This window comes from Ochotona curzoniae, unplaced genomic scaffold (genome assembly GCF_017591425.1).
Source record: "Ochotona curzoniae isolate NIBS_2020 unplaced genomic scaffold, NIBS_Ocur_1.0 patch49, whole genome shotgun sequence".
Taxonomy (NCBI): Eukaryota; Metazoa; Chordata; class Mammalia; order Lagomorpha; family Ochotonidae; genus Ochotona; species Ochotona curzoniae.
Window position 1 is genome coordinate 262,016 of NW_024467027.1, and position 26,111 is coordinate 288,126.

At 48.2% G+C, this 26,111-nt stretch overlaps 1 protein-coding gene across 1 annotated transcript in view; it reads right to left on the reverse strand.

The window, feature by feature from the left end:
- LOC121168081 (protein mono-ADP-ribosyltransferase PARP4-like) overlaps window positions 1–26,111 on the reverse strand; it is a 74,940-nt gene that overhangs the window by 14,573 nt on the left and 34,256 nt on the right. Inside the window, exons 16-30 of the mRNA XM_040997849.1 lie at window positions 24,545–24,676; window positions 22,556–22,642; window positions 21,103–21,267; window positions 20,482–20,528; window positions 20,267–20,345; window positions 16,177–16,314; window positions 15,576–15,771; window positions 13,549–13,616; window positions 12,550–12,737; window positions 11,348–11,447; window positions 7,455–7,625; window positions 7,134–7,214; window positions 4,974–5,054; window positions 3,946–4,041; window positions 3,276–3,398 (exon numbers count right to left, since the gene is read on the reverse strand). Of these exons, the coding sequence (XP_040853783.1) occupies window positions 3,276–3,398; window positions 3,946–4,041; window positions 4,974–5,054; window positions 7,134–7,214; window positions 7,455–7,625; window positions 11,348–11,447; window positions 12,550–12,737; window positions 13,549–13,616; window positions 15,576–15,771; window positions 16,177–16,314; window positions 20,267–20,345; window positions 20,482–20,528; window positions 21,103–21,267; window positions 22,556–22,642; window positions 24,545–24,676 (1,752 nt within the window). The remainder of the gene's footprint in view (window positions 1–3,275; window positions 3,399–3,945; window positions 4,042–4,973; window positions 5,055–7,133; window positions 7,215–7,454; window positions 7,626–11,347; window positions 11,448–12,549; window positions 12,738–13,548; window positions 13,617–15,575; window positions 15,772–16,176; window positions 16,315–20,266; window positions 20,346–20,481; window positions 20,529–21,102; window positions 21,268–22,555; window positions 22,643–24,544; window positions 24,677–26,111) is intronic.

Genomic DNA, 26,111 nt, shown 5'->3' on the forward strand with positions numbered 1-26,111 from the left:
TATGAGATACCCAGAAGAAGCTCCTGGCTTCTGACTGCAGATCAGCTGCAGATCAGTTGCAGCCTCTTGGGGAGTGGACTAGCAGACAGAAGATTCTTCTCTCTGTCTCTCCTTCTGACTTTCTGATTAAAAAAATAATAATAAATCTGAAAAAATATCTGTAAACTTTGGCTATTGACCATCACTCATTAGTCCATGTGTACAATTATCAACTCCATATACTAAGTCCATCATTGCAGCAAACAAGATGACTACTAGTATCTCAATTTTAAAGGAAGATAATGACATGAACAGAGAATATACAGAAAAGGACTTTTTTTTTAAAAAAAATTGGAGTGGTTTGTGGTACAGTAGGCTAAGGTGCTGTCTGCAACTCTCCCATCCCATAGGGGCTCTGGTTTAAGTCCCAGCTGCTCCACCTCCAATCCAGTACCCTGCTAATACGCCTGGGAGTGCAGCATATGACAGCCCCTAGTGCTTGGGTCCTGTCACCGTGTTGGAGTTCTGAGCTCCTGACTCTGTCTGACTTGCCCCCTGAATTGGCAGTCACTTGTGGAGTTCATCAGCAAATGAATGACCTCTCTGGCCTTCTGCTTCTTCTGTAACTTTGCCTTTCAATTAAACAAATAAATCTAATTAGATGATTGTTATAATTATAATAATTGTGATTATATTACAATTAAGATAATTTTAAGATAATTACTATCTTAAAAAAGAGAAAGTGATACATAGGCTCTTAAGAATATGAGACACATTCCCTTTCATTTAAGAAAGAAGTAAAAATGAAAATGTCTCCAATGTATATCAAATTTTCAAGGATCAACATTTGGTAGTTGGGGGAAGGTGATGAGTGCTTATCTATGATTCCCAACCAGAGTGCTTGGGTTCAATTCCCATTGCCAGCTCCTGGGAACAGTGATGGTGGCTCAAGCAATTGTTTTCCTGACAGTCACATGGGAGACTAGGCTCCAGGCTCCAGGCTCCAGGCTCCTGGCTCCTGGCTCCTGGCTCCTGCCTCCCGGCTCCAGGTTCCTGGCTCCTGGTTCCCGCCTCCCAGCTCCTGGCTCCCAGCTCCTGGCTCCAGGCTCCAGGCTCCATGCTCCAGGCTCCTGATTTCAGGCTTCTGGCTCCAGGCTCCCGGCTCCTGGCTCCTGGTTCCTGGCTCCCAGCTCCTGGCTCCTGGCTCCTGGCTCCTGGCTCCAGGCTCCAGGCTCCAGGCTCCTGGTTTCAGGCTTCTGGCTCCAGGCTCCCGGCTCCAGGTTCCTGCCTCCAGGCTCCTGGCTCCAGGCTCTTGGCTCCTGGTTCCTGCCTCCAGGCTCCTGGCTCCAGGCTCCTGGTTTTAGGCTTCTGGCTCCAGGCTCCTACCTCCAGGCTCCCGGCTCCTGCCTCCAGGCTCCCAGCTCCTGCCTCCAGGCTCCTGGCTCCAGGTTCCTGCCTCCAGGCTCTGGATGAGCACCACCTTAGTGGGCAGCTGAGAGAGAACTCTCTACTTCTGTCTCTCACATTTACAAAGATTCTTTTAGCGTGTATCTTTTATTTAATTTGAAAGGCAGTGAGACCTTTCATGACTTGGTTCACTCCCCAAATACCCGCCCCATCTCGGGCTGAGCCACGTCAAAGCCAGGGGCCCCAGGATTCAGTTTGAGTCTCTCCCGTGGGGCGCAAGGGTCCAAGCACTTGCGTCACTGCCTGTAGTCTCTCAGATGTATATTAGCAGGAAGCTAGACAAGAAGCAAAGCTGAGTCAACCTCTAGCCTCTGATCTGGGCTGCAGGCATCCCAAGCAGTGAAATAACTGACACGTCACATGCCCACCCCAACCCCTCCATTAAAAAAAAAATCAAATTATACGATGGGGTAAGCAGAGGACAGAGTAGCAGCCTCTCTTTTAAAAATATTTATTCATTTACTCATTTTCATTGTATTTGAATGGGGAGAGAGAGAGAAAAAAAATATAAGAAATCTTCCAAATGCTGGTTCATGTCCCAATTGCACGCAATAGCCAGGGCTGGGACAGGCCGAAGTCAGGGACCCAGAACCCAGTCCCGGTCTATTGTATGGGTGGCGGGGACCCAAGTCCAGTGCCATCAGCTGCTGCCTCACACAGTGCACCTGAGCAGGAAGGGCCAGGAGTTGAGCCAAGGCTGCGGGAGGAGGCCTGGGCAGACAGAGGGATGGCCACTGCACTGACGCCTGCCCCGACAGCCTCACTTGTTACATTGCTGCTGTCTGTTACTATGATCTGAGACAAGGCAATTTGGTCAGAGCCCATTAAAATTGTCAAGACAAATTGAAGAACAATTAGCATCCAGTCAATCACATGAAATGTGCAATGGCACTTTAAAAAGTTTATGCAAAACAGAATCAAAAGATTATTTTGGTGCAAATGATTTTGAAATCCATGTATAGAGGAGGTTTGCAAAAAGTTCATATAGAATGTACATTATGAAACACTGTATGGATTGCAAAATGGTTTGCATAGAAATAAACTTCAATTCCATTTAAAAGTGTTTATTTTTATTGAAAAGGCAGAGATATAGAGAGAAAGATCTTCTATTGCTGGTTAACTCCCCATTGGCTACAATGGTTGGGTGCAAGGCAAGGACTTTAGCAACTAGGCTATTGTGCCAGGCCCTTAAATTTCACTTTCTATAAACTTTAAAGAACTGTTATTTACTCATGCATTAATTCATTTGGAAGGCTGAGAACACGGAGGGAGAGAGACAGACAAGCAGAGACAGAGAAATATTTTTCTAGCCCACTGGCTTAGTCTCCAAATGCCTGCCACAGCAGCCTGGCCCAGGTCGGAACCCAAAACCCAGAACTCAGTCTGGTTGTCCGAAGAACCTCAGCCACCACCTGCTACCTGTCCGGCTGCTCATCAGGAAGAAGTTTGGGAGATTGGGAGTGGAGCTAGGCTGCAACACAGACCCTCTGACAATGGGCTGTGAGCATCCGGAATGGCGTCTTAACCGCTGCATCAAACCCCAAGCCCTTGATAAACTTCCGGAAGTGCTCTCCTGTTATCTGATTGACTAGTTACCTGTATGGCAGCATATCGCTCCACGACCGAAGCATCGTTGCAGTTGCTCCATTTCTGTGCTTTGTAGCTACACTGATGTGTCGTGGCTGCTCAGGAATGCGGCAATGTTTTTACAAAGCTGCATTTTCCATCATAAGGGGAGCAACCGGCAGGGGCAGGAGACAGCACGCTGTTGCAACCGTGGAATGGGAATATGAAAGCTCACGTCTCCTGACGGGGTGACAAGGGCTTACCTGTGCTGCCCTGGGACTTGGCTGCTTCTCCTCCCAGCTCATGTAAGGCAGGAAGTCGACATCTTCTTCGGCAATGAGTGTTGAGATGTTTGGTATATTAGGAAAAGGTGCCCCATCACCGTCCTACATGGACTCAAAATTGGGTTACAATCAAAAAAGACATTCGCAAATTAGCGATTATCGCATGTTCTATAGCCTTGTGGGTGTTGGATTCGCACTGCGTCTCTCTGTAAACTTGGGTCTTGGGTCCTGGGCCATGAGTTCAAGCAAAGGTGCACAGACAAGCCTCCTTGGTTGAGGGGTGCTGCCGAGAGCTGTGCTGAGTGCTTTCCATGGATTTTTCTGTGAACTAAGGAAGAGAAGAGGGCCTCTGGGAAGGGACAGGGAACTAGGCTTGATCTATTTTTTGAGGGTGTTGGATTAACAAAAGGTCGGAAGTGCCAAACATGCAACCAAATGATAGAATACTTTAAATTTACATCTGCAGCTATTAATAGCATTAAAAACAATATACACTTTTAGGGAGGTTCATCAGAAATCTTGGTGCAGACCACCATGGATGGGAGACCCTTCTGAGTCCTGCTGGTCTTCCCCCCTTTGAAACACAGCCCTTTGAAACACAGAGCGAGAGTAGCTTCCATAACATAGAAACATCAGTAAGCACACATACCCTTTTCTCAACTGCCACAAAGCTGGTAAATTGCGTTATAAGAGAATTTTCTTTGCTGAGCTTAATGATGACAGATTTCAAAGTTTGCTTCTTCATCTAGGGGAGGAAAAAAAAAAAAGAAAGCATGACCTGTTTTATTGGCATCTATTAGCTGTGCACGCTCAGAGGATCATTAAATGACGTAAACAGGTATTTTCCTGACTTATAGTGAGTATTTCAATCTGAATTCTAGGTCCAGGGTCCTGTCCAGGATTCTCAGGTAAGATGCCTGCAACACAGGGTCAGCTGACTTGGTTCTGCCACAGGAAGAGGAGTTCCTGGACTTTACAAAGAGTGCCCACCAGTGGCCAGAGCCCTCAGTCCACAGAGGAACTCAAGGGGCTGGCTGGCTGTTGAGGATGGTCCCAGGCTGGACCTGGTGAGTTGCCTTCAGAGTTCAAAGGGCTGTGAACACAACACTGATCCAAGAATGCTCAGGAGACCAGTGAGCATCTGCCATGCCTGTTAGGGCCCCTGGCCAGCCTGATATCTGGCACCATCTTGGGATTGCATGGAATACCAACATGCTCACTTCATTCACACGAACAGTCTCTGGGTGACCAGCTGGACAGTCAGGCTGAGCTGGATGGCTGAGAGCTTCGGCCAGGGCCCTTCACAGCGAGGAGAGAGTGCTGGGTGCCTCGGGCAGGTCTTTCACAGCCCTGTTCTTGCCTTCACACTAGGCTGGGAATACCAACAGCACGAGCACAGGAGCCGAGATGGCCTCCCATGCAGGCACTGCTGTATAGTCTCTGAGCCCCATGTCACCCCTCTCTGCAGGGTAAACCATCTCAGAGTTCCCGGGAAAACACCAGGAGTCCCCGGGCACCCACACTCCCTGCATGGATGTCTCAGATGCAGTGCTACAAGCTCCCTGGTTCCTGGTTCTGTTCTCCACGCAACTGTCCTTACCTTCCGCCTCCTTGGGTAAACTCATTAAGACTGAGCAAGAACAAGGCATACTGGTTTCTACAAGGAAAAGACCGAACCTCATGATTTGTCTCGTTTTCATGGAGAATGCCGTCTTCATAGTCTCTGATCAGAGCTCGCGCTGTCAGCTTGTGAATCATCTGTGTTTTAGCAGCAAAGGAGAAAGAGATTCAGATGGCTTCTCACCCAAGACTTACAAGCCTCTTTTAAAAACAGCTGGAGTTGACATGTGGCGGGACGCAATATGATGAGTTTTCACACACGTTTTCAGCCACACGGCCACTACCGAAATGAAGATACAGAATCTCCCCTCACCCTCAAAGCTTCCCTCGAGCGCCTTGCAGTCAGCCTGCAGACACAGCCCTGTTTTCTCAACTGCATGTTTTCTGTTGCCTGAGGTTTGCTTTTTTTCTACCAAAGACCATTTTGCCACTCCAATTCATTTTGGCAATTTAAAACTGCTGTTCCGCAATAGGAGAAGCCGGGCTGGGACTGCGGTGTGCAGCCAGGAACGGGGACCACAGCCCCTGTAGGTGAAGACTAGGGTGAGGAACTGACCTCCAGTGGCAACAGCAGTTTTCAGTAATCCCATCCATCCACAGGGGAAGGCTGACCTTCAAGACTATGATTTTACAGAGAACAATCTGTTTCCAGGTAAAAATTCTTTGATCTGCGTCCAGCACTTTAGCATAGCAAGTTGAACTTCCGCCTGCGGCGCCAGCATCCCATGAGTGCTGCGTGGAGTACTGGCTTCTCTACTTCAGATCCAGGTCCCTGCTAACAGCCTGGGGAGGCAGCAGAGGATGGCTCAAGGCCTTGGGCCCCTGCACCCATGTCAGGGACCTGGAAGAAGCTCCTGGCTCCTGGCTTTGGACCAGCTCAGCTTCAGCCATTGTGGCCAGTTGGGGAGCAAATCAGCTGAGTGAACCTCTCTCTGTGTCTCTCCTGTCTCTGCAACTCTGTCTTTCAAATAAATTAAAAAAAAAATCCTTTGAACTCTTTACCCCTTAGCTTCAATTTTTGAAGCAATATCAATATTTCGCAAAATTCCATGCATTAAGCCATTGGCAAATATTGTCAATTATATTGATCCACTGTCAAAAAGTAAATTGCATCTCACCTTAGAAACACAGTAATAACCGGGATATGATTTGCTTGGATATGCAAGTAGTCCCATGACTAACAAATTACATGCATGGAATACACAGCTCAGTGTTTTCAAGGTCAAACTGGAGCGTGTGCAGCAGGTCCCAAAGCTTCTTCAGGGACTCCCAAGGCCAGGTTTGTTATTCCCTTGCGATTGTGCGCATGTGTATGTTAACTTGGATGGGAGCATGTCTGCCTGCGGTTGGAGGGACTTTCAGCCTCGGCCTCCTGGCACAGTTAATCACCAGTGGTCAGTGAGCCCAGGAGCCTCCTGCTTAATGACAACTGCGGGAAACCTGACCAATGGGCCCAGAGGGCACCTGGCTTGGGCACATCCACATGCTGGACAGGAAATCCAGCACTGGGTACCCTTCCAGCCTTGCCCTGGGCCACCCCTGCCCTGGCAGTCTCTGTGTGCGTTTATATCATGCTTGATGACACAAAGACGGGGAGGAAGGGGTTTCCTGGGTTCTGTGAGCTGTAAGAGCAAATGACCGAGCCTGGGCAGGCTGTGGATGCCCCAGTACACCACCCAGGGCCTGTGAGTGTCCTGGGGGGCTGAGCCCTCCCCTGCTGGGACACACACACTCCGGGCAGTGAAGACTCAGAAGTAGGATAGAGTGAGGTCAAAGCACTGGTCAGCGAGGGCAAAGTCCACGTGATGGAGACCACGGGTGGAGTGAGAAGGAAGGAGCCTGGAGATTTTCATTTCGTAATTAATTTGCTTTTCATTTCAAAACGGAAAACTACATCTTCAACATAGCATGTAGTTGACCCTGACGCAGTAATGCTGTGATGGACATTTATCAATAGTGTGGCTATTGCCTTGACAATGAGCCTTCATTGGGTCATGAGCATCTTTGAAACTCTCCATAGGGCAATTATTCGTACCAGTGCCCATGGGGTCGTTCAGACATGAGGCCCCTGGGCTGTGAGTCAGCTGTGTACTTGGTCCCATCTTTGTATGTACACATGACCAAGCTCTGCGTCATGTACAACAAAGGAAGAATGCACCCACACACGGAAACACACGATTAAGACTTTTGGCCCAAAGTTTAAGTATAGAATCTCACAGTTCCCGTTGTCTTCTGGAGCTCGGTAGTCGACACCATGGCCTGGAATTCCTTCTCTTCAATCAGCGCACACAGAGTTGCCTGCAATGGGAAAGACACAAACTCCTCCTAGGTTTCCATTCCAGCTTCTGCTGAGTCCACAGTGGTTCTCTCGATGACGGTTCCCCCTTCTCACTGACAGAAGCCTCGTGAGCCCCAGGCTAACACCCAGCTGTGTCCCCACAAGGGGAAAATCTGCTACTCAGGAAGAGAAGGAAGAAAGAAAAAAAAGTAGCAAAATGGATTGCTCTTCCCAATAGCACGACTTGTGCACCTGCCTACCTGTGTACAATGGGGAATGAATCCATAGACGAGGAGCCGGTCGTTGTGAAACAAGGAGGGCACCTGGGCGGGGGCCTGCAGGGGCTCAGGGGCGTCCAGACTGAGCTGCTGCCACTTGACAGAGACAGAGTGGCAACTTGGAGAATGCAGCCTGGCCATTTGCTCTTCTATCTGTTAATAAAACAGCAATTATTTCTTGTTCAAGGTGACACACATGTTTTTGTTTTATTTTGCATTTGTTTATTTGATTGCTGTTGCCAGCCATATCTGTATGTACTGGCTACATGCCGTACCCAAAATGGCGCCGGCCAGAGAAGCCACATCTTGGTGTTTGGTGGAGAGTCACGTAGCTTTCGCAGTACTGCGCAGGCGCCTAGCGCATGCGCAGTGAGCTGCGGCGCGGCAGGCACGTAAACACTGGGACTGACGAATCCAGTCGCCCAGAACCCTGCGTAATCATGACGCCGACCTATCATCGGCGGAGGCGGGGCCAGACAGCACATAAGAGCAGACAGACTGCCGGGATCTGGGCCTCTTCATGTTGGTGTGCACAATAAATTTTACCGCAGGAGGCTTCACTCGCGTCTGCGTCTTATTGCTGGGCGGTAAGACACGTGGGCGCGACAGATTGCTTTAGCATTTATTTATTTTTAGTGGAAAGGCAGATTTACAGAGAGGAGAGACACAGAGAAAGATCTTCTGTCTGCTGGGTCACTCCCCAAGTGGCCCCAGTTGCCGGAGCTGAGTCGACCTGAAGCCAGGAGCCAGGAGCTTCTTCAGGGTCTCCCACAAGGGTGCAGGGTCCCAAGGCTTTAGGCAGTCCTCGACTGCTTTCCTAGGCCACAAGCAGGGAGCTGGATGGGAAATGCAGCAGCCAGGACACAAAGCTGGTGCCATCCGGGATCCTTTCAAAGGGAAAGGTTTAGCCACTGAGCCATCATGCTGGACCCATGACACGCATGTTTACATTATTATTATTACATTAGGAATTTTACAGATTCTTTTTTTTTCCTCCTTCCTGATAATGGCTCTTTTCCAAAAAGAGCTAGACAAAATGTTACACAACATCACTATTACATGGCTTAAATTTACAAAGCCTCCTGGGTCTATGCCATTAGCTAATGAATTCTCTTTTCTTTTTTTTTTTTTAATTCTTTCATTTTTTTAAACCAGGCCTCTTTGATTGCTGGAGCAGTGGGGACACAGCTGTGCAGTGGACCACATGACAAGAGACACACGGTGGACATGACAGATCATGGAGGCCTGCCCACAGAGGGCAGGACAAGTTGGACCACACTCCTGGCTGAGCTTCGGCAGCAGGTGTCTGGGCAAGCCTGGAGGGATCACCTCTTCCGTGGAACAACGGAATCAACAGCATCTCAGAACTACTGAAGCCACCAAAGCAGCACCCCTGAGACATGCTCCACATCCGGGACCTCAGCATGACACTGAAAGGCCGTCCCACGACCTCAGCTACAGCTGCGGTTAGGCTGCTGGCAGTGGCCTTCTCTTCCTCTCCCTTCTTTCCCCAGAAACAGGAAGAATAGAAAGGAAGATTAGAAACAAGTGTCTGGGCCTGGCGTGGTAGCCTAGTGGTTAAAGTCCTTGCTTTGCACATGCCGAGATCCCATATGGGTGCCGGTTCATGTCCCAGCTGCCCCACTTCTCATCTAGCTCCCTGCTTGTGACCTGGGAAATTAGTTGAAGATGGCCCAAAGCTGTGGGACCCTGCACCCCCGTGGGAGACCTGGAAGAGGCTCCTAGTTTTGGAGCTGTTCAGCCCTGGCTATTGTGGCCACTTGGAGAAAGAATCAGCAGAAGAAAGACTTTTCTCTGTTTCTCCTCCTCTCTGTATATCTGACTTTCCAATAAAAATAAACCAAGTGTGTATTTTTTTAAAAGGATTTATTTAATTTTTATTGCAATTGCAGATATACAGAGAGGAGGAGAGACAGAGAGAAAGATCTTCTGTTCGATGATTCACTCCCCAAGTGGCCGTAATGGCTGGAGCTGCGCTGATCTGAAGCCAGGAGCTTCTTCCAAGTCTCCCACGCCGGCGCAGGGTCCCAAGGCTTAGGGCCGTTCTTGACTGCTTTCCTAGGCCACAAGCAGGGAGCTGGATGGGAAATGGGCCACTGGGATTAGAACCGGTGCCCATATGGGATTCCGGCATGTGCAAGGTGAGGACTTTAGCCACTAGGCTACCACTCTGGACCCTCAACAAATAATCTTAAAAAAAAAAAAAGAATGTGCTGCACTTGAGATGCCCACACAGGAGTACCAGTTCAAATCCATGCTAATCCTATTCTGATTCAGCTTCCTGCTGGAGGAAGTCAATGATGGTTCAAGTACTTGGGCATCTGAGCCCATACGGGAGAACTTGAAAAAGCCCTGGGCTCCTGGCTCCTGCCTGGCCACAAGATAGGCATCTATGGCGTGACCCAGCAGATGGAAGATCGCCCTTTCTCTCCTTGCTCTTCATTTAACCCTGGCTTTCAAATAAATAAGCACATTTTAAAAACAGCCAGCCAGCACCAAGAGTGAATAGAGAACGTAAATAGAAATCATGACGATATGTAACTTTATATCCGTTACGATGGCTGCTATTAAACAGACAAAAACAAAAACGTAAGAAGCAGTGCCGATGTGTGGCCAGTGGCAATACGAGATGGAGCAGCTGCTGAGGGAGACAGCATGGCAGCCCTAAGCCACCCACGGGGTGACCACAGGATCCAGCAGTGTCACTTCTCAGCTGCCCGGAAACGAATGCTGAGGTCGGACAGGTCCCTGCATGCCAACCTTCACACCAGCATCATTCGCAACCACCAAAGTGTGGAAGCCACCCGAGGGTCCGTCCACCGATGACCAGGTGGTCAACACGTGGTCATGGACCATTATTCAGCCTCAAAGACAAGGAAATTCTGGCGCACAAGCTGAGCCTTGAATACATTATGTTACGTGAAATAAATCAGTCACCAAAGGGATTTATGTGGATAGGGCATACCTGGAACAGGAAGGCTGCTAGAGCCCTGGAGGGCACAGCAGGTGCCAAGGGAGAGGAGGGCATGGCAGCTACTGTTTAAATGGAGATGAAAAAGCTCTGCACAGGACACGACTACAACATCATTGGATGTCACCTGCCATGCCCCAGCTCCAGCCCCGTGGCATGCCAGGGCCACAAGCATGCTACTATAGACCCCGTGCACATGCCACAGAGCTGGGCACTGCACAGCCACTGCACATTGGGATGTTTTGTGTCTCATTGACCACAATAAAAATCCCAGCAAAACACACATCATAGCTCACCTCCAAAAATCAACACACAACACTTCATAAAACAGAAATCCAACTGTTACCTGGGCAACTGGCCAAATCCTACAGGGATGGTGCTCTTGCCAGAGCAGCAGCACATGGGCAGGAGCCCACCTGTCCGTAGGTCTGTCCACAGCGCCCCTTGCCAGCCCAGCAAACACGCTGGTTCTCATCATTTAGACTCGTGAAGCTCATCTTCCACATAAGAGCATAAAATGAGGGTGAGTTGGGCCCGGTGGCGTGGCCTAGCGGCTAAAGTCCTTGCCTTGAACATGCCCGGGATCCCATATGGGTGCTGGTTCTAATCCCGGCAGCTCCACTTCCCATCCAGCTCCCTGCTTGTGGCTTGGGAAAGCAGTCGAGGACGGCCCAAGGCCTTGGGACCCTGCACCGGTGTGAGATACCCAGAAGTGGTTCCTGGCTCCTGGCTTCGGATCGGCATAGCATCGGCCGTTGCGCTCACTTGGGGAGTGAATCATCGAATGGAAGATATTCCTCTCTGTCTCTCCTCCTCTCTGTATATCTGACTTTGCAATAAATAAATAAATCTTTAAAAAAAATGAGGGTGATTAAACACGTACCTGTTTCTTCCAACTATGTTTGGAGTTTGAATTAAAATATTCAAACACTCCAGCACCGTACTGGGACAAAGTCCTCAAGATGTGACGATTCGCAGAGGCACTGAAAAAATATCACAGTTTGATGTTCAAAACACTCTAGACACATTTTTATTTTTTATTGGAAAGGCAGATATGCAGAGAGAAGAAAAGACAGAGAGAAAGATCTTCCATCTACTGGTTCACTCCCCAAGTGGCTGCAATGGCCAGAGCTAAGCCAATCTGAAGCCAGGAGCCAGGAGCTTCTTCTGGGTCTCCCACATGGGTGCAGGGTCCCTCCCAGGTCTTGGGCCATCCTGCACTGCTTTCCCAGGCCACAAGCAGGGAGCTGGATGGGAAGTGGAGCTGCCGGGACACAAACTGGTGCCCATATGGGATCCCAGCGCGTGCAAGGCAAGGATTTAATTAGTAGGCTATCTCACTGGGCCCAATAATATTTATGTCTTAAAACTGGATACACACCGAAATGCAGGAAGTATAAAGAAATGATGCTCACTGAAGCAAAGAGAATTCTTGATATTTAAAAGGCATTGGTCCTATCAGGTTTCTGTTGATAATATTTCACTAAGAACTAATTTCTGATTCTCATGTTGTAGCAGAGCAGGTTAAGCCACTATCTGAGCTGCTGGTTTGAATCCCAGGTGCCATACTTTATGATCCAGCTGTTGCTAACACAACTGGGAGCCCAGCAGATGGCCCAAGTGCTTGCATGTCAATACCATCTGGATGGAATTTCAGGCCCCTGGCGTTGGCCTGGCCTAGTCCTACCACTGTAGCCTTGGAGAGCAACAAGCGACTTGCAAGATTCTCTCTCTCTCTCTCTCTGTTTCTGTAGCACTGCCTTTCAAACAAATGCATCTTTGAAAAAAAAAAAAGATGAACTGCAGCTAGTCCGCATTGTGGTTTGGCAAATTAAGCCTCCACCTCTGATGCTTGCTTCTCAACATGAACACTGAATCTGTGTCCCAGCTGCTCCACTTCCGATCCAGCTCCCTGAAAAAGAGCCTGGGAAAGCAGTGGAGGCTGACCCGGATGCTTGGGCCCCTGCACCCACAGGGGAGATCCAGCAGAAGCTCCTGGCTTCAGGTCAGCTCAGCTCCAGCTGTTGGGGTCATCTGGGGAATGAACAAGCAGATGCAAGATCCTTCCAGGTGGTCAGGACTTACCCAATTCCACAGGTGAACAGCCTGGTGTGGTGGACACTCCTTTTCACGAGCTGTAAGGTCAGGCTCTCATTCTGGAGGTGCCCGTCAGATATCAGGAGAATGTTCCGTAACCCTTGAGCGGGGTACAGTAAACTTAAGTACCGTAGGGTTTTCCAGAAGTCTGTGTTCCCCATGGTAGGCGTGGCTGACTGGAGGAGACAAAACAAAAGAGCACTCAGTCCTTTTTGGGTGAATTCACTATTAACTGGAACCATTTCCTGAAGTGCGTCTTTTAACGAGGGCTTAGCGATGTGCCATCATTGCGGTAACTATATCCCTTCCGTTTATTTCATATCTTTATCACTTGCCACTTGCTTGTGTATGGCTGTTGCGTGCATGGGAGAAACGGCCCTCAAACCACCCCTGGGTTCACCAGCCTGGACTTGGTGGGAGCCTGGCCATTCTTAGCCTGCTCCATTGGGAGAGAGAATAAACACAGACCCAAGTAAATTGTTCAAGGGACTGGAGCTGGGGCATGGCACATGACGCCCCTGGCATTCCACAGCGGTGCCAATCAGAGTCCCAAATACTCCTGATGAGCTTCCTGTTGATGTACTCGGGAGAGCAGTGGAGGATGCCCCTGGTGCCCACGCCCCTGCACCCAACTAGGAGATCTGGATGGAATTCCAGCAGGTGAACTATTTTTATCTCTTCCTTTCAAATTATTGCTATTATTATTTTTAGAAAAAATGTCAAAATCATTAATATCAGTTACATACAGACTGGTGATTTGTTTCTACTTTTTAATTTTCAATTTTTCTGTAACAGATTCATATACCATTATTAGTGAAATAAAGAGCCTGCCAACACAGCAGCCCAAAGAGGGAATGGGTCCTAATTTAACCCATTGGACTACTAATTTTTTTTTTTTTAATTTAAACCCCATCTTTCCTCCAACCCCGAGACCACTAACTCTTGATAGAGGAAGACTCAGAGAATGGAGAAAATGTTTTCGCTCACCAAAATGAAGTCCGTCAGCACTTTTTGACTTGTGATGTTCTTAGGATATGAAAATAGCTCCTTGTAACCTACGTAATAACATTACATGAGATGTTCCCATGAAACATTCAGTTTATCACCAAGACGCAAGAATGACAACTTTGCTGCTATCATACAGAAAATGTTAGGGCTGGTGCATGGCTCAGCTGGCTAACCCCCTACCTCCAAGCAGCAGGATCCCATAGGGGTGCTGCTTCCTGTGCTAAGCTATTCTGCCTCCCATCCAGCTCCCTGCTTGTGGCCTGAGAAAGCAGCAGAGGATGGCCCAAAACCTTGGGACTCTGCACTTGCGTGGGAGACAAAGAAGCAGCTCCTGGCTCCTGGCCTTGGATTGGCTCAGCTGTGGCTGTTACAGTGGGATGAACCAGTGGATGGAAGATATTTCTTTGTGTCTCTTCTTCTCTCTATAAATCTGCCTTTCCAATGGAAATCATTTTTTTTTTAAAAAGGAAAATTTTATTAATGGGCATACCTTCCTTTTTAGAAAACCATGCTTGATCATTTTAATGTATAAAAAATTCATTGTATATCTATACATTCTAGAGCATGCCAATCCTGTACTTTATTATGCATGATGCTCTGGGTCGGATCTATGTAGTCACGTGGTTTGAGTCAGTTCAGCTGCTCTGTAGATCGTTTGTGCAAAGTGAGCCATGGGGCCCGGCGCCATGGCCTAGTGGCTAAAGTCCTCGCTTTGAATGCGCTGGGATCCCATTGGGAGCTGGTTCTAATCCCGGCAGCTCCACTTCTCATCTAGCTCCCTGCTTGTGGCCTGGGAAAACAGTCGAGAATGGCCCAGAGCCTTGGGACCCTGCACCCATGTGGGAGACCTGGAGAAGGTTTCTGGCTCCTGGCTTCGGATTGGAGCAACTTTGTGGTCACTTGGGGACTGAATCATCGGATGGAATATCTTCCTCTCTGCCTCTCCTCCTCTCTATATATCTGACTTTGTAATTAAAAATAAATAAATCTTAAAAAAATAAAGAGCCAAGGTGGGTAGCAATGGCAGGAGCAGCTTGGACCTACAAGGGCTGGCATTTTAAATTTTTGTTAAAGTTTTATTAAATTTGTTGGAAAGGTAGATTGTATGGAGGGGACAGAAAGATTTTCCATCGACTGATTCACTCCCCAAGTGAACACAGAGAGGACGGAGCTGAGCTGATCCGAAGCCAGGAGCTTCTTCCAGGTCTCCCACATGGGTGCAGGGTCCCAAGGCTTTGGGCCGTTCTCCACTGCCTTCCCAGGCCACAAGCAGGGAGCTGGATGGGAAGTAGAGCAGCTGGGACATAAAATGGTGCTCTTCTGGGATCCTGGTGCTTGCAAGGTCAAGGATTAGTCAGTGCTGTCATGGCGCTGGGCCCTAGGGCCAGCCTTCATGCACGCCCTTTGCACTCCCCCCACCTTTTGGACTCATGTCTGGGTCCTGCTCCATCATAGAGGCTTCAGGCAGCCTACTGGATGGCCTGGAAGACGAAAATAATGAGGATAAGATGGCACGGACTTCTCTCTACTGAAGTGTCCCCTGCTGCTGGCAGAGACGTGTCTGGACACTGGCCTGCAGGACAGCATCGCCTTCCTCCTAACAGTGCCCTGATGCTGAGACAATGCTTCACAGTGCTGATCGCAAATGAGCCATTCTTACTTTGGGGACACCCTGTGAATCAGACCGAGGGTCTTGTGTTCGGCTCAGCTAGCAATAACCATTACCATACCATACTAGACTGGGACAGCCCTGATTTTAAACCCTTTACAGGGTTTAAATCAGCTTACTGCACATGGTAGTACAGGAGGGAGAGACAGCCGCAGACGACAGATGAGGACACTCAGGAACCCAAACTTGAAGCACTTGCTCAAGGCAACACACCGAGCTTGAGCGTGGCAGAGCCGGACACGGGCCCAACTTCCCGTGTGCCAGGCCCTTGCTTCTCCTACAGGGTGTGGTCCCAGCAAGGAGGAAGACTTCCGGGCTGGGACTCGGGCATGCTCACCTGTGCCGAACTGGATGATGTTTACTTTCTGCTTCTTGCCTAGCAGGGACAAGGCGTGCAAGGCAATCTTTCGGGCGTTGGTGAATGTCACCCCCTCCATGGAATTGGAACAGTCAAGACAAATAATCACTTCGTTCCTGTCGGCCACGTGTGGGAGGGTGGCAGTGAGGCAGGGTTGAAAGACAAGCATGCATGCCTAAAAGGAGGGAGAGACATGGCAGCACGGCCTAGTAGGACTTCAAATAGCAGAATGGTAGAGCTGGCATTTACAGTGTATAGGGCATAAACCTGAGAGCTCCAGAACCAACGTCAGTGAAGTCACATGGTATCAACATTGGAACACGCTTAGATGCCTCTCTCTGTCTCTACCGCACACACACAGCCAAAGTTCAAGGCCTTGCCCCCCGCCCCCCAACACACACAGCTTGTGGGTGGACAAGCTGGGCTCTGGCTCCCACATCTTTGGAAGTCTCAGGCAGGCTCTTTGCAGAGTCTTCAGGATGCATTCATTTTCAGTCAGTAATTTCTTATGGAAATAACCCGTTTCTTCCCACATGCTTTTCCAATCCTAGGTCTTAATTCTAAGTAAGGAGGAACGTACCTCACTTTCTTTTTCTGGATGTTTTTCCACCCACATCCTTGGGAGGTACGGATCACACAGACCGACGTGAAGGGAGAAGCCGTTGCTCTCCAAGGTGCTGCCTTCCACGGTGCTGACGACCGCCTTGCAGTCAGTGCTCTGCAAAGCAAGCAGTCACATAGCACAGTGACCCACAAGACACAGGCATGCCATCAGTGTGCAAGAAATAAACGCCGTTGCTTGATTCACATAACTCTGTGAGGAGCCAGCAACACAGGAATAAACCCCAACCGCATGAAATGTAGGTTTTAGGTGTCTGAGCAGTGTCATCCATCCCACACACCCCCTTGAAATGCTAAGGCTGATTTACACAGTCAAGTTTAGGTAAGTCTCAGGATGGTCTCAACCCTGGGTTCCATGCAGAGACCTGTGTATTCAGCAATGCATATGGCAGAGTGCACACTAGTTAATCAGGACCTAAACCAGCAGTGGGGAACAGTCCAAAGATGTCTTAAAGTTATGCCTTATTTCGAGATTATATCTTTGTAAATGTAAGGAAGCTTTTGAAATGCACTTAAGTGTACAAACAGCGACGACCATGTGGTGACTCCCAAGGTCTCTCTACTCCTATAATCCTGACCCTTTGCGATGTGACCTTGGAGCTCCTCCCATCAAGAGGTGGTGCCTATGTCACCACTCTTGAATTGGCCATTGGAGGCGGCTGTATGAGTTGCTTTGCCCAGTGGCATACTGGCAGATGAGATGTGATATAAGCAGGGACTTGTGGAATGCCACCAGTTTTCCCGTGATGCCCCTCTGTTGAATGAATGGCCTTCGGTCAACCTGCTGGATGGTGGAAGACACAGCTGCTGCCCCAGCTGACACCAAGGCAGCAGCTGAGTGTCATGATGCCATGTTTGACCAGCTGGTGCCTCCAAGACCCAGAGCTGCCAGGCCAATCCACAGAAGTGTGAGAATAACTGGCACTTGCTGCTTTAAGTCCCAGGCCTTGGCAACTCTTGTTGCCCAAAGCTAACTGGGGTGGTGGCCTTGGCACCCAGGGTGGATCAAACACATGGGCCTCTCTTTGCTGTATAGCAACGTGCTAAGTTTCCAAAGAGTGGGAAGGAAACTTTAAAAAGTTTTAACTTATACAAGAGATTGAGAACATCGACAAAAATCACAGCAGATGGGAGGCATCTAAAAGTTTAAGGAGCTAGAAAGCTGAAGGAGATGGGGCTGAAGTAGAGGCAGCTACTCCCCAGTGCCCACAGAGGGGGCCACTACAGGTGGCAGTCTCGTTAACCCTCAGCAGCAAAGGGAAGGCTCAGAGGCAGAGGCACAGTTCCTGCAGAAACATGGTCCCAGCCAAGAGATCATGAGCCAAGCTCGCAGGTTCCAGGCTCTTCCCCACTCGGAGTTGTTGAGCACTAGTGCCATGCATCCCCTGTTTTCTCACTAAAGGAGACAGAGGCTCAGCAATTAGAAAACTTCAACCAGGGGTGGGTGTTGTGGCATAGCCTATTAAGCTACCTCCTGTGGTCCCATATCAGAGTGCTGGTTCAGTTCCTGGTTGCTATGCTTCCATTGCGGCTCTCTGCTAATGTGCCTGGGAAAGCAGCTGAAGATGGTCCAAGTGCTTGGCCCCTTGTCACCCATATAGGAGACCCAAATGGAGTTCCTAGCTCTTAGCTTCAGCCCAGTCTAGCCCTGGCTGCTGTGGCCATTTGGGAAGTGGAGCAAAAGATGCAAGATCTTTCTCTGTCCCTCCTTCCCTTCCTCTCTCTCTTTCTCTATTACTCTGCCTTTCAAAAAAAAATAAATCTTTTTTAAAAAAATTTCAACCAAATAGCACCCAGACTAGGAGATGCTGGCACAATGGCACAGAACAGTGTAGGGCTATTCCCCAAGGGGAAGGAAAGCGAGCTGGCATTCTAACATGTGAGCCCCCCAGTCACACTTTCTGACCATCCAGAAGGTTCAAATCAATGTTCTTGTGTCTCAGTTCTGACAACAAAAACAGGAAGATGTCCCCAAGACGGATTAGGAAAAGCCTCTACCATGAAGAATACAGACACAAAAAAATCCAGAAGGGAAAAGTGGAACTGAAAATGAGGAAACAGAAAAAAAAAATGTGTATTGTGAATGTTTTCCAAGAAACAAAAGAAAACAGTTTTCCCATGAAACATACAAAGGTGCTATGAAAAAGGAATATTCAAAGGATAGAAAAGAGCTCCGAGAACTAAAATGTATGAGAATCAAAACCACACATTGGGCCTGGTGAGGTGGCATAGCAGCCAAGTCCTTGCCTTGAACACACCATATGGGAGCTGGTCCTAATCCCAGCAGCCCCGCTTCCCATCCAGCTCCCTGCCTGTGGCCTGGGAAAGCAGTCGAGGACAGCTTTGGGACCCTGCACCCGTGTGGGAGACCCAGAAGAAACTCCTGGCTCCTGGCTTCAAATTGGCGCAGCTTCGGCCATTGCAGTCACTTGGGGAGTCAATCATTGGACAGAAGATCTTCCTCTCTGTTTCTCTTCCTTTCTGTATATCTGACTTTGCAATAAAAATAAACAAATCTTTAAAGAATCACACATTTTGTAGAGCGAGGACAATTTAAAATTGGACAGGAAACTCTCCTAGGAAATAGCACAAAAAGGCAATTGATTGGACAGGAGGAGAGGAACGCCAGACAGCGAGGACACCTGATTGGAAGATGCTGCAGTAAGGAAGGAGAGAAAGGAGTGACTCATTTTTAAAAATTCTTATTTCCCAGGACTAGGCAACATGAATTACATACAATGAACTAACGTCGTATATTTAGGAAACTTCAGGATCCTAGGGATAATTCTTGTAGAATCCTCAAAAACCGAGCTCAACAGGCCACAAAGGACAGGGAACATGAATAATTGCACTTGTCAGAAGTAACCCTGGGAGCCACACCTGCCTGGAGAAGGGCGGGTGTTTTTACTCCCTCCCCATATGCGTTCTCAGGAAGTATGTGGAGGTTGTGCTCTGCCAGCCTGGAGGAAGAAAATAAGAAGCATGGAAGAAAAAAAAAAAAAAACAATCAATCAACCAACCAACCAAACAAAACAGCAAAAGGAAGGATAGTACAGGGAAGCCTAGATAGGTTGGCCCAGTGATAACCTGACCAGACCATCGCAGGAGCCAGAGGACGAGGTGGGGGAAGGCAGGGAAATGGGCCATCAGGCACCAACAGTGTGAAAAACAGCGTGTAGAGAGAGGTTAGCCTCAACTGCCAGATACAGTCCTTGGAAACAGGCTAATGGAAACAGCAACTTTGACAAAAGAATGTCATCATAACACATTTCTTGGTTCAATGGTAAACACTGCTATTAACAATAATTGACAATTTTAGCTACTTGTTTTTGCCTCATTTGAAAGACACAAAGAGAGAGAGAGGTATCTTTCACCTCCTGGTTTACTCCACGCATGCTCAGAACAGCCAGGGCTGAGCCAAGCTAAACCCACCCAGGAGCCAGGAACTCCAGCCAGGTCTCCCATCGTGGTGGGAGGAACCCCCATTTGGGCCTTCACCTGCTGCCTGCTTTTATGCACCAAAATAAACTTGTATTTTTTGGAAAATTTGTATTTGAGAGGCAAAGAGACAGAGCTTTGAGCTCTCCAACCGGAGGATAAAAGCTCTTTCTCTGATTTTCAAATACATAAATTAGTGGTGAATTTTACAACTTCACTGTTCTGAACGGAGATCCAAGGCACAGGCTTTTGGCTCAGTGTTGAAGATGTCTTGGTGCATCTGCACCTGCCCATCTCATAGTGCCCGGGCTGAGTCTCCTCTCTGTTTCTAACCCAATTTCCTGCTAATGTACTGTGGAAGGTAGCAGATGAGGTCTCGGTACGTGGGCCTCTGCCATCTGCATAAGCAGCACAGGTAAGTTCCTGGCTCTTTGCTTTGGCATGGTCCTTCCCAGGCTGTGGTGGACATTTGGGATTTGGGGAGTGAACCAGTGGGTGGACACTTGCTCTCTGTCTCTGTGTCCATGTTCAAATCTATGTCTACATCTATATGTAGCATTGCCTGTCAATAAATATTTTTTTTTAAAAAAAGAAAGAAAACATTCACTAACCTTTTGTTTTAGTTCATGCGTGTCACTGGAAATGAACTTGATCACATATGGCATCTCGATAGACATAGTCAAAGAGAAGCTACCAAAAGTGAAGACGTTGCTTTAGTCTCTCATGTCTTAGTTCTACCAAGTTGTTTCACATAATTTTATAAGAAAATGTAAGCCATAATGACAAATCAAACAACAGATGGGTTTTAAATATTTCAGGTACTTACCTTTGCTGTGTTCCTATTTCCTTCACACAAATCTTCTCTACTGTGTCCTGTTTAAAGAAAAACACACGTGGCTGAGTGTCTAGTCAAAGTTCCCAGTGGAACCCTGAACTGACGGCAGCACCACACAGGTCGACCTGGGACACGGAACGCTGTTCTTGGAGTGACAGTCCCTTCCAAGGCACACCTGACAGCAGGAATCATGTCTGACCATTATGCACACACACTAAGTGTTTGTAGTGTGTAAATACACACCTCACTCTGCATGCCTGTATTTGTATACACATTTACACACATATGTGCACCTACAACATTAATCAGCAGCTTTCTCTGGGTAATAGAACTGGGATGATCTTAATCCTCTTCTTTTGGCTTATTTGAGTTCGCCATGCTCATCCACTCTTTGTGATGAAGCACACACACAGAACATGAGTGATCGAGTAGTTAAAAAAAACTATGCCCATTGAGCAGATCTGTCTTCCTGTTGATTCATGTCACAGATAGAACACACGTCTAAACACCTAAGTGTCAGGAAAATTGACTTTATGCCAAAATAGATGACTTCAGATGTTTTTCCTTCCCCATGCATATAGCTGCCTCAAATTTAATCTTAGGCGTACAAACCTGAAGGTTTTCATTCAAGGCCTTGTCCTGTTGCCAGGGAGCCACGGTGGCTGGCATGAAGAAGACAGCCACGGGGCCCTGCAGGGTCAGTTCTGTGATGTAGGTGATTTTGATGAGAACCTTAGCTGCAGGGGGCAGGTTGCCAACACTCACAGTAAAAACATCCTGAAATAGAATCAGATGCAGTGGTTTGCAACTCACACAGGAGTCTAGATCCAGCAGTTTAAGCTTGCCTCCCTTCCTGTCCTTACCCTGCTAGAAGAAAAGACCTCCTAAGCGCCCTGCTGTGTCTGGTATTTTGGTTTATTGGAGCAAACTTATCCCAGAAAGAAGACCTGGGTGCACAGAACAACACTGACAGTGAAGACCGCGACCCGTCTGCAGGATATAATAAAGGTTTGAGGGGAGAGAAGATTCCTGTTGGCCACTGAGCTGAAATCTACGTTTCCCATAAAAATAAATAAATCTTTAAAAAAAAGCAGCATCGGTGTAAAAGCCTGGGGTTCATTTGAGAGAGTGCCACTGAACTGTGGGTGACATTTCCATTTCTGAGTAGGACACACACAGATGCAAGATGATGCTCATTCTGATATTACCAGATAATCTATAAATTCATAACATGCTTAGAACTCATCAGCCAAGAGAGCTGAATTCCAAAGACTTGCTCTCTGAGGACAGAGGGGACAACAGGAACTGTGCAGATTCCTACAGATTCGGAGCTTGGCTGACTATGAGCTCCTGATCCAAGAGAAGCTAGGTTCTCTTGCAGGCTGTCCGCCATTGTTTGCTGTGGAGTCCATCAGATAGACCGGCATGGGGCTGCAGTCGGAAGAAAGCTCCTCTCAGCAGAGCAGGTGCATGGGAGGCAGACAGCTGGCAGTGTGGGGTGTGGAAGGTGGCCAGGTGAACAGATGTGTGGAAAGCAGCTGGCTGCTGCTTGGCCTGGAACACTAAGTGCCACTCGCCTGCACCCTCTCCTCTTACGAAGTAAAAGCTTTAAGCTGTCACTTCCAGGTCTGCTGGGAAAGGAACAGAAACAAAATAGGGAACAATATCTTCCCTATGGTCATAGCAACCAGGCACAGCTCCCCTGCTTCAGAGAAGGATAAAGCCAAAACTACCTCCCCAGAGGAAGGGGATAAAACCGTCCTGCGCTCTGGACCCTACATGAAGCAGCACAAAGCTCAGGCATCCGAACAAACAACTGCAGGGCAGGCAGGAAACGCCGACACAGCACTTCCCAGGGTGGGAAAATGTACAGGAGGGCCAAGGAGGGAGGCCCCACATTACGGCCCATGAGAACAGGTCCTGCTTAAGAGTGAGGCTGGTGAGCAAATGGAACTCTGGGCTCTGAAACAGCACCAATGATCTTGTCTCTAGCATTTCAAAACCTTCTCCCACTTTCCCCCTTTCTCATGACCAGGCTAGCTATTGGAAGAGTATGAAGTCACACCGGAGCATCCTGGTCCATCAGGTAAGCGCCATGACCTTGGCTGATGGCCTCTCGGTATTCACGCTGGGCTTCTTCCTTCTCTTTAATCTGGAAGACATTTATTATTATTTGCTGATTTATTTGAAATGCAGAGAGACAGAGACAAACAGTACTCCATCTGTTGGGCGTGGGCCAAGGTGAATACGGGAACCAGGAACTCAGTCCAGGTCTCAAGGGCAGAAGGACCCAATTACCCGAGCCATCACTGCCATCTCATTGCATTAGCAGGACACTGGAGTCAGCAGTGGAGCTGGACCAGAGTCAGGCACGGATATGGGATACAAGTGTCCCATATTAAGTGTTATCTTAATTGCTGCCAATTGGCTGTCCCTAAAGGTTATCTTAAATTTAATCATTTTTTATTACTTCTGAGTGTGTGCTAATCCTAAAAGAACAAATCGACTTAACTCTTTTGGTACGCTTTTTCTTAGAAACTTTCCAAAAGAACTCTCATTTCAGTTTGACTGCTTCTCTTTAATATTTTTTTATATTCATTTTGTTTCTTTCAAAGAGAGAACTATGGTCTGCTGGTTCACTCCTCAGTTGCCTGTGACCGGTTGACGGTAGATCAGGTGCAAGCTGGGAGCTGAGGACTCTACATGGTCTCTTCTGCATGGCAGGGACCCAGCTGCCTGTCCCACCCTCACCTGTTGTGCCTGACCCATCACCACCTGCTGTGCCTGACCCACCCCCACCTGCTGTGCCTGACCCACCCCCACCTGCTGTGCCTGACCCACCCCCACCTGCTGTGCCTGTCCCACCCCCACCTGCTGTGCCTGACCCACCCCACCTGCTGTGCCTGACCCATCCCCACCTGCTGTGCCTGACCCATCACCACCTGCTGCCTCCCAGGTGCACATCAGTAGCAAGCTGGAAGGGCAGTGAGACGAGAACTTGAACGAGGCACTCCAAATGGAATGGAGGAGTCCTAAATGGCCTTTTTAAAGGAATTGTTTATTTTTATTGGAAATACAGATTTACAGAGAGAAGGAGAGACAGAGAGGAAGATCTTCTGTCCACTGGTTCACTCTCCAAGTGACCATAACAGCCAGAGCTGAGCTGATTTGAAGCCAGGAGCTTCCTCCAGGTCTCCCAAGCAGGTGCAGGGTCCCAAGGCTTTGGGCTGTCCTCAACTGCTTTCCCAGGCCACAAGCAGGGCGCTGGATGGGAAGTGGAGCAACTGGGATAAAAACAGGTGCCCATATGGGATCCTGGCATATGCAAGGTGAGGATTTTAGCCACTAGTCTATTGTGCCAGGCCCCTGAGGTGACATTTTAATAGCTGCACCATATACCTGCCCTGGCTTCACCTTTTTAATTTTAAGATTGATTTATTATTTATTTTAAAGGCAGGGTTACAGAGAGAGAAGAGACATTACATCCACTGGGTCATTCCCCAAATAGCTGCAATGGCCAGGGCTGTCAGGCTAAGTCAGGAGACAGGATTCCATTTTGTTCTCTCCCATGGGTTGCAGGAGTCCCAGTATCTGACTATCCTCTGTTGCTTTCCCAGGCGCATCAGCAAGGAACTGGACCAGAAGTGGAGCACCCATGGCTCGAACTGGCGATCACCGTAGGAGGCAGCTTAACGTGCTATGTCAGAATGTGGCCCTCCACACCCAGCTTGACTTTTATAGCTAGGAGTGCAGATAACAGGTTTTTCCCCTCAGAAATGTATAAGGGGTTTACCAATTTCCCAATGTGCCTGTTTCAAACTTCTGATATTGAAATCATCTTTTTCTAAAGTGCCTAGGCACAGAATTTGCATGACCCTGACAGCTAAGGCTGGATGGGAAGCAGCTGAGCAGGGAGGCATGCTACAGTACGCACTGACCGTGTGCTGGCTCTGTCTCATGCCAACCCAGCCTCACAGCCAGAGCACTCTGATGAAGATCTGGAAGAGTGGGAGACTGGAAGCAAGGTCAGCCCCAAAGAGCTTGCTGCCCTTACCTCTCCTACTATGTGCTTCCCATTGATGAATGCTTCAAAGCCACACACAGCTGCCTTGTCATCCAAAGGAAAGATGTATTTCGCCTCAATGGGCACATGACTTTGATTTGTGTATGTCTGGAAAAAAACCACCTGCCGAAGAAAAAACCCACATGCTGGATGAGTCTATATGCATGACATAAACATGATTACACATATTTGTTTTAAATGCCTTCAGTTTTTATTATATCCCTTAATTTCCTGGCCCTGGCTTCTACAGCCACACATGACACAGTGGCAGGGCTGCCTCCATGCCCTGTAACCCAGTGCACTGGCTGCAGATTCAGGGCTCTGTGCACACCTGATGGAGACCATGGGAACTCTCACCAACACTGCACACAGCCCCATGTGTGCGCTGAGCCTCGTTCCTCTGTCAGGTGGCCTGGCAGCTGATAAGATGCTCCCATTTATCCTGGGGTCATGTCTCACCACCAGGGGTGGGGACTGTCCCACTTGTGGGCCGAAGAAGGCTCACAGAATCATTTAGTCTGGCTCTGCCAAGTCAACCACAGATGGGACTTAATGTGAAATAAATCTATAGCAAGTGAACTCTTGTTTTGTTTTTTTTTTTCCTCAGAGGTTTATTTGAAAATCAGTTATACATATTGGTTACTCAATACCATGTCAACTAATTCCACAAGGTTGTAAATTGTTGCTGATGTTATGTTGGAGCTTTTAATTGATCAGGATGATACTCTGCCGGCTCTATCTTCAGACCAGAGATGGTCTCCCCAAGAAACCGTTGAACTTATCTGGACAATAAGATGCTGGACTTTATGCTTGGTAAATACTTCCAATGAAAGAATCTCAACTGAATTTGAACTGTGGTAATGCAACAAGGTGGAGAAATCTACCATGGGGGAGGGGGGTGGGGGTTAAGGTTGGGGTCAGTAATCCCAGTGCCTATAAAATTGTGTCACATAATGCAATATAATCAATAATTAAAAAAAAGAAAGATTAAAAAAAAAGAAAATCAGTTATAGAGCTAGAGAGAAAGAAATTGATAGATAGATAGATAGATAGATAGATAGATAGATAGATAGGAATCTTTTGTCTGCTGTTTCCCCAGGGCTGGGCAAGGCTGAATGAGGAGCCAGGAATTTCATCGAGGTCTCTCATGTGGGTACAGGGGCCCAAACACTTGGGCCATCTCCTGCTGCTTTCCCAGGGACGTTAATAGAGAGTTGGATAGGAAGTGGAGCAGCCAGGATACAAACAGGTGCTCATACGGGATGCTAGGATCACAAGCGGTAGCTTTGCCTTCTATGTTACAGCTCTGGCCCCAAATCAGTGAATTCCTAAGTTGATACTATCGTATGGTTCACAAATGATGTTGTGCATTTCCCAATAGCCCTTGGCAGAAAAAAGATTGCCAGCCCTGCAGCTCGTGGTAAACTAAAGGATCCTGGGTAGAAAGCGCAGCCGCCAGTGCACAGCAGGGCATCAATTTCGAGTTTTGGGACTGGGAGCTGCAGTTGTTGCCACTTTCTGGTGTCCTAGACAGCGCTGAACTGCCAAGAACTAGCTA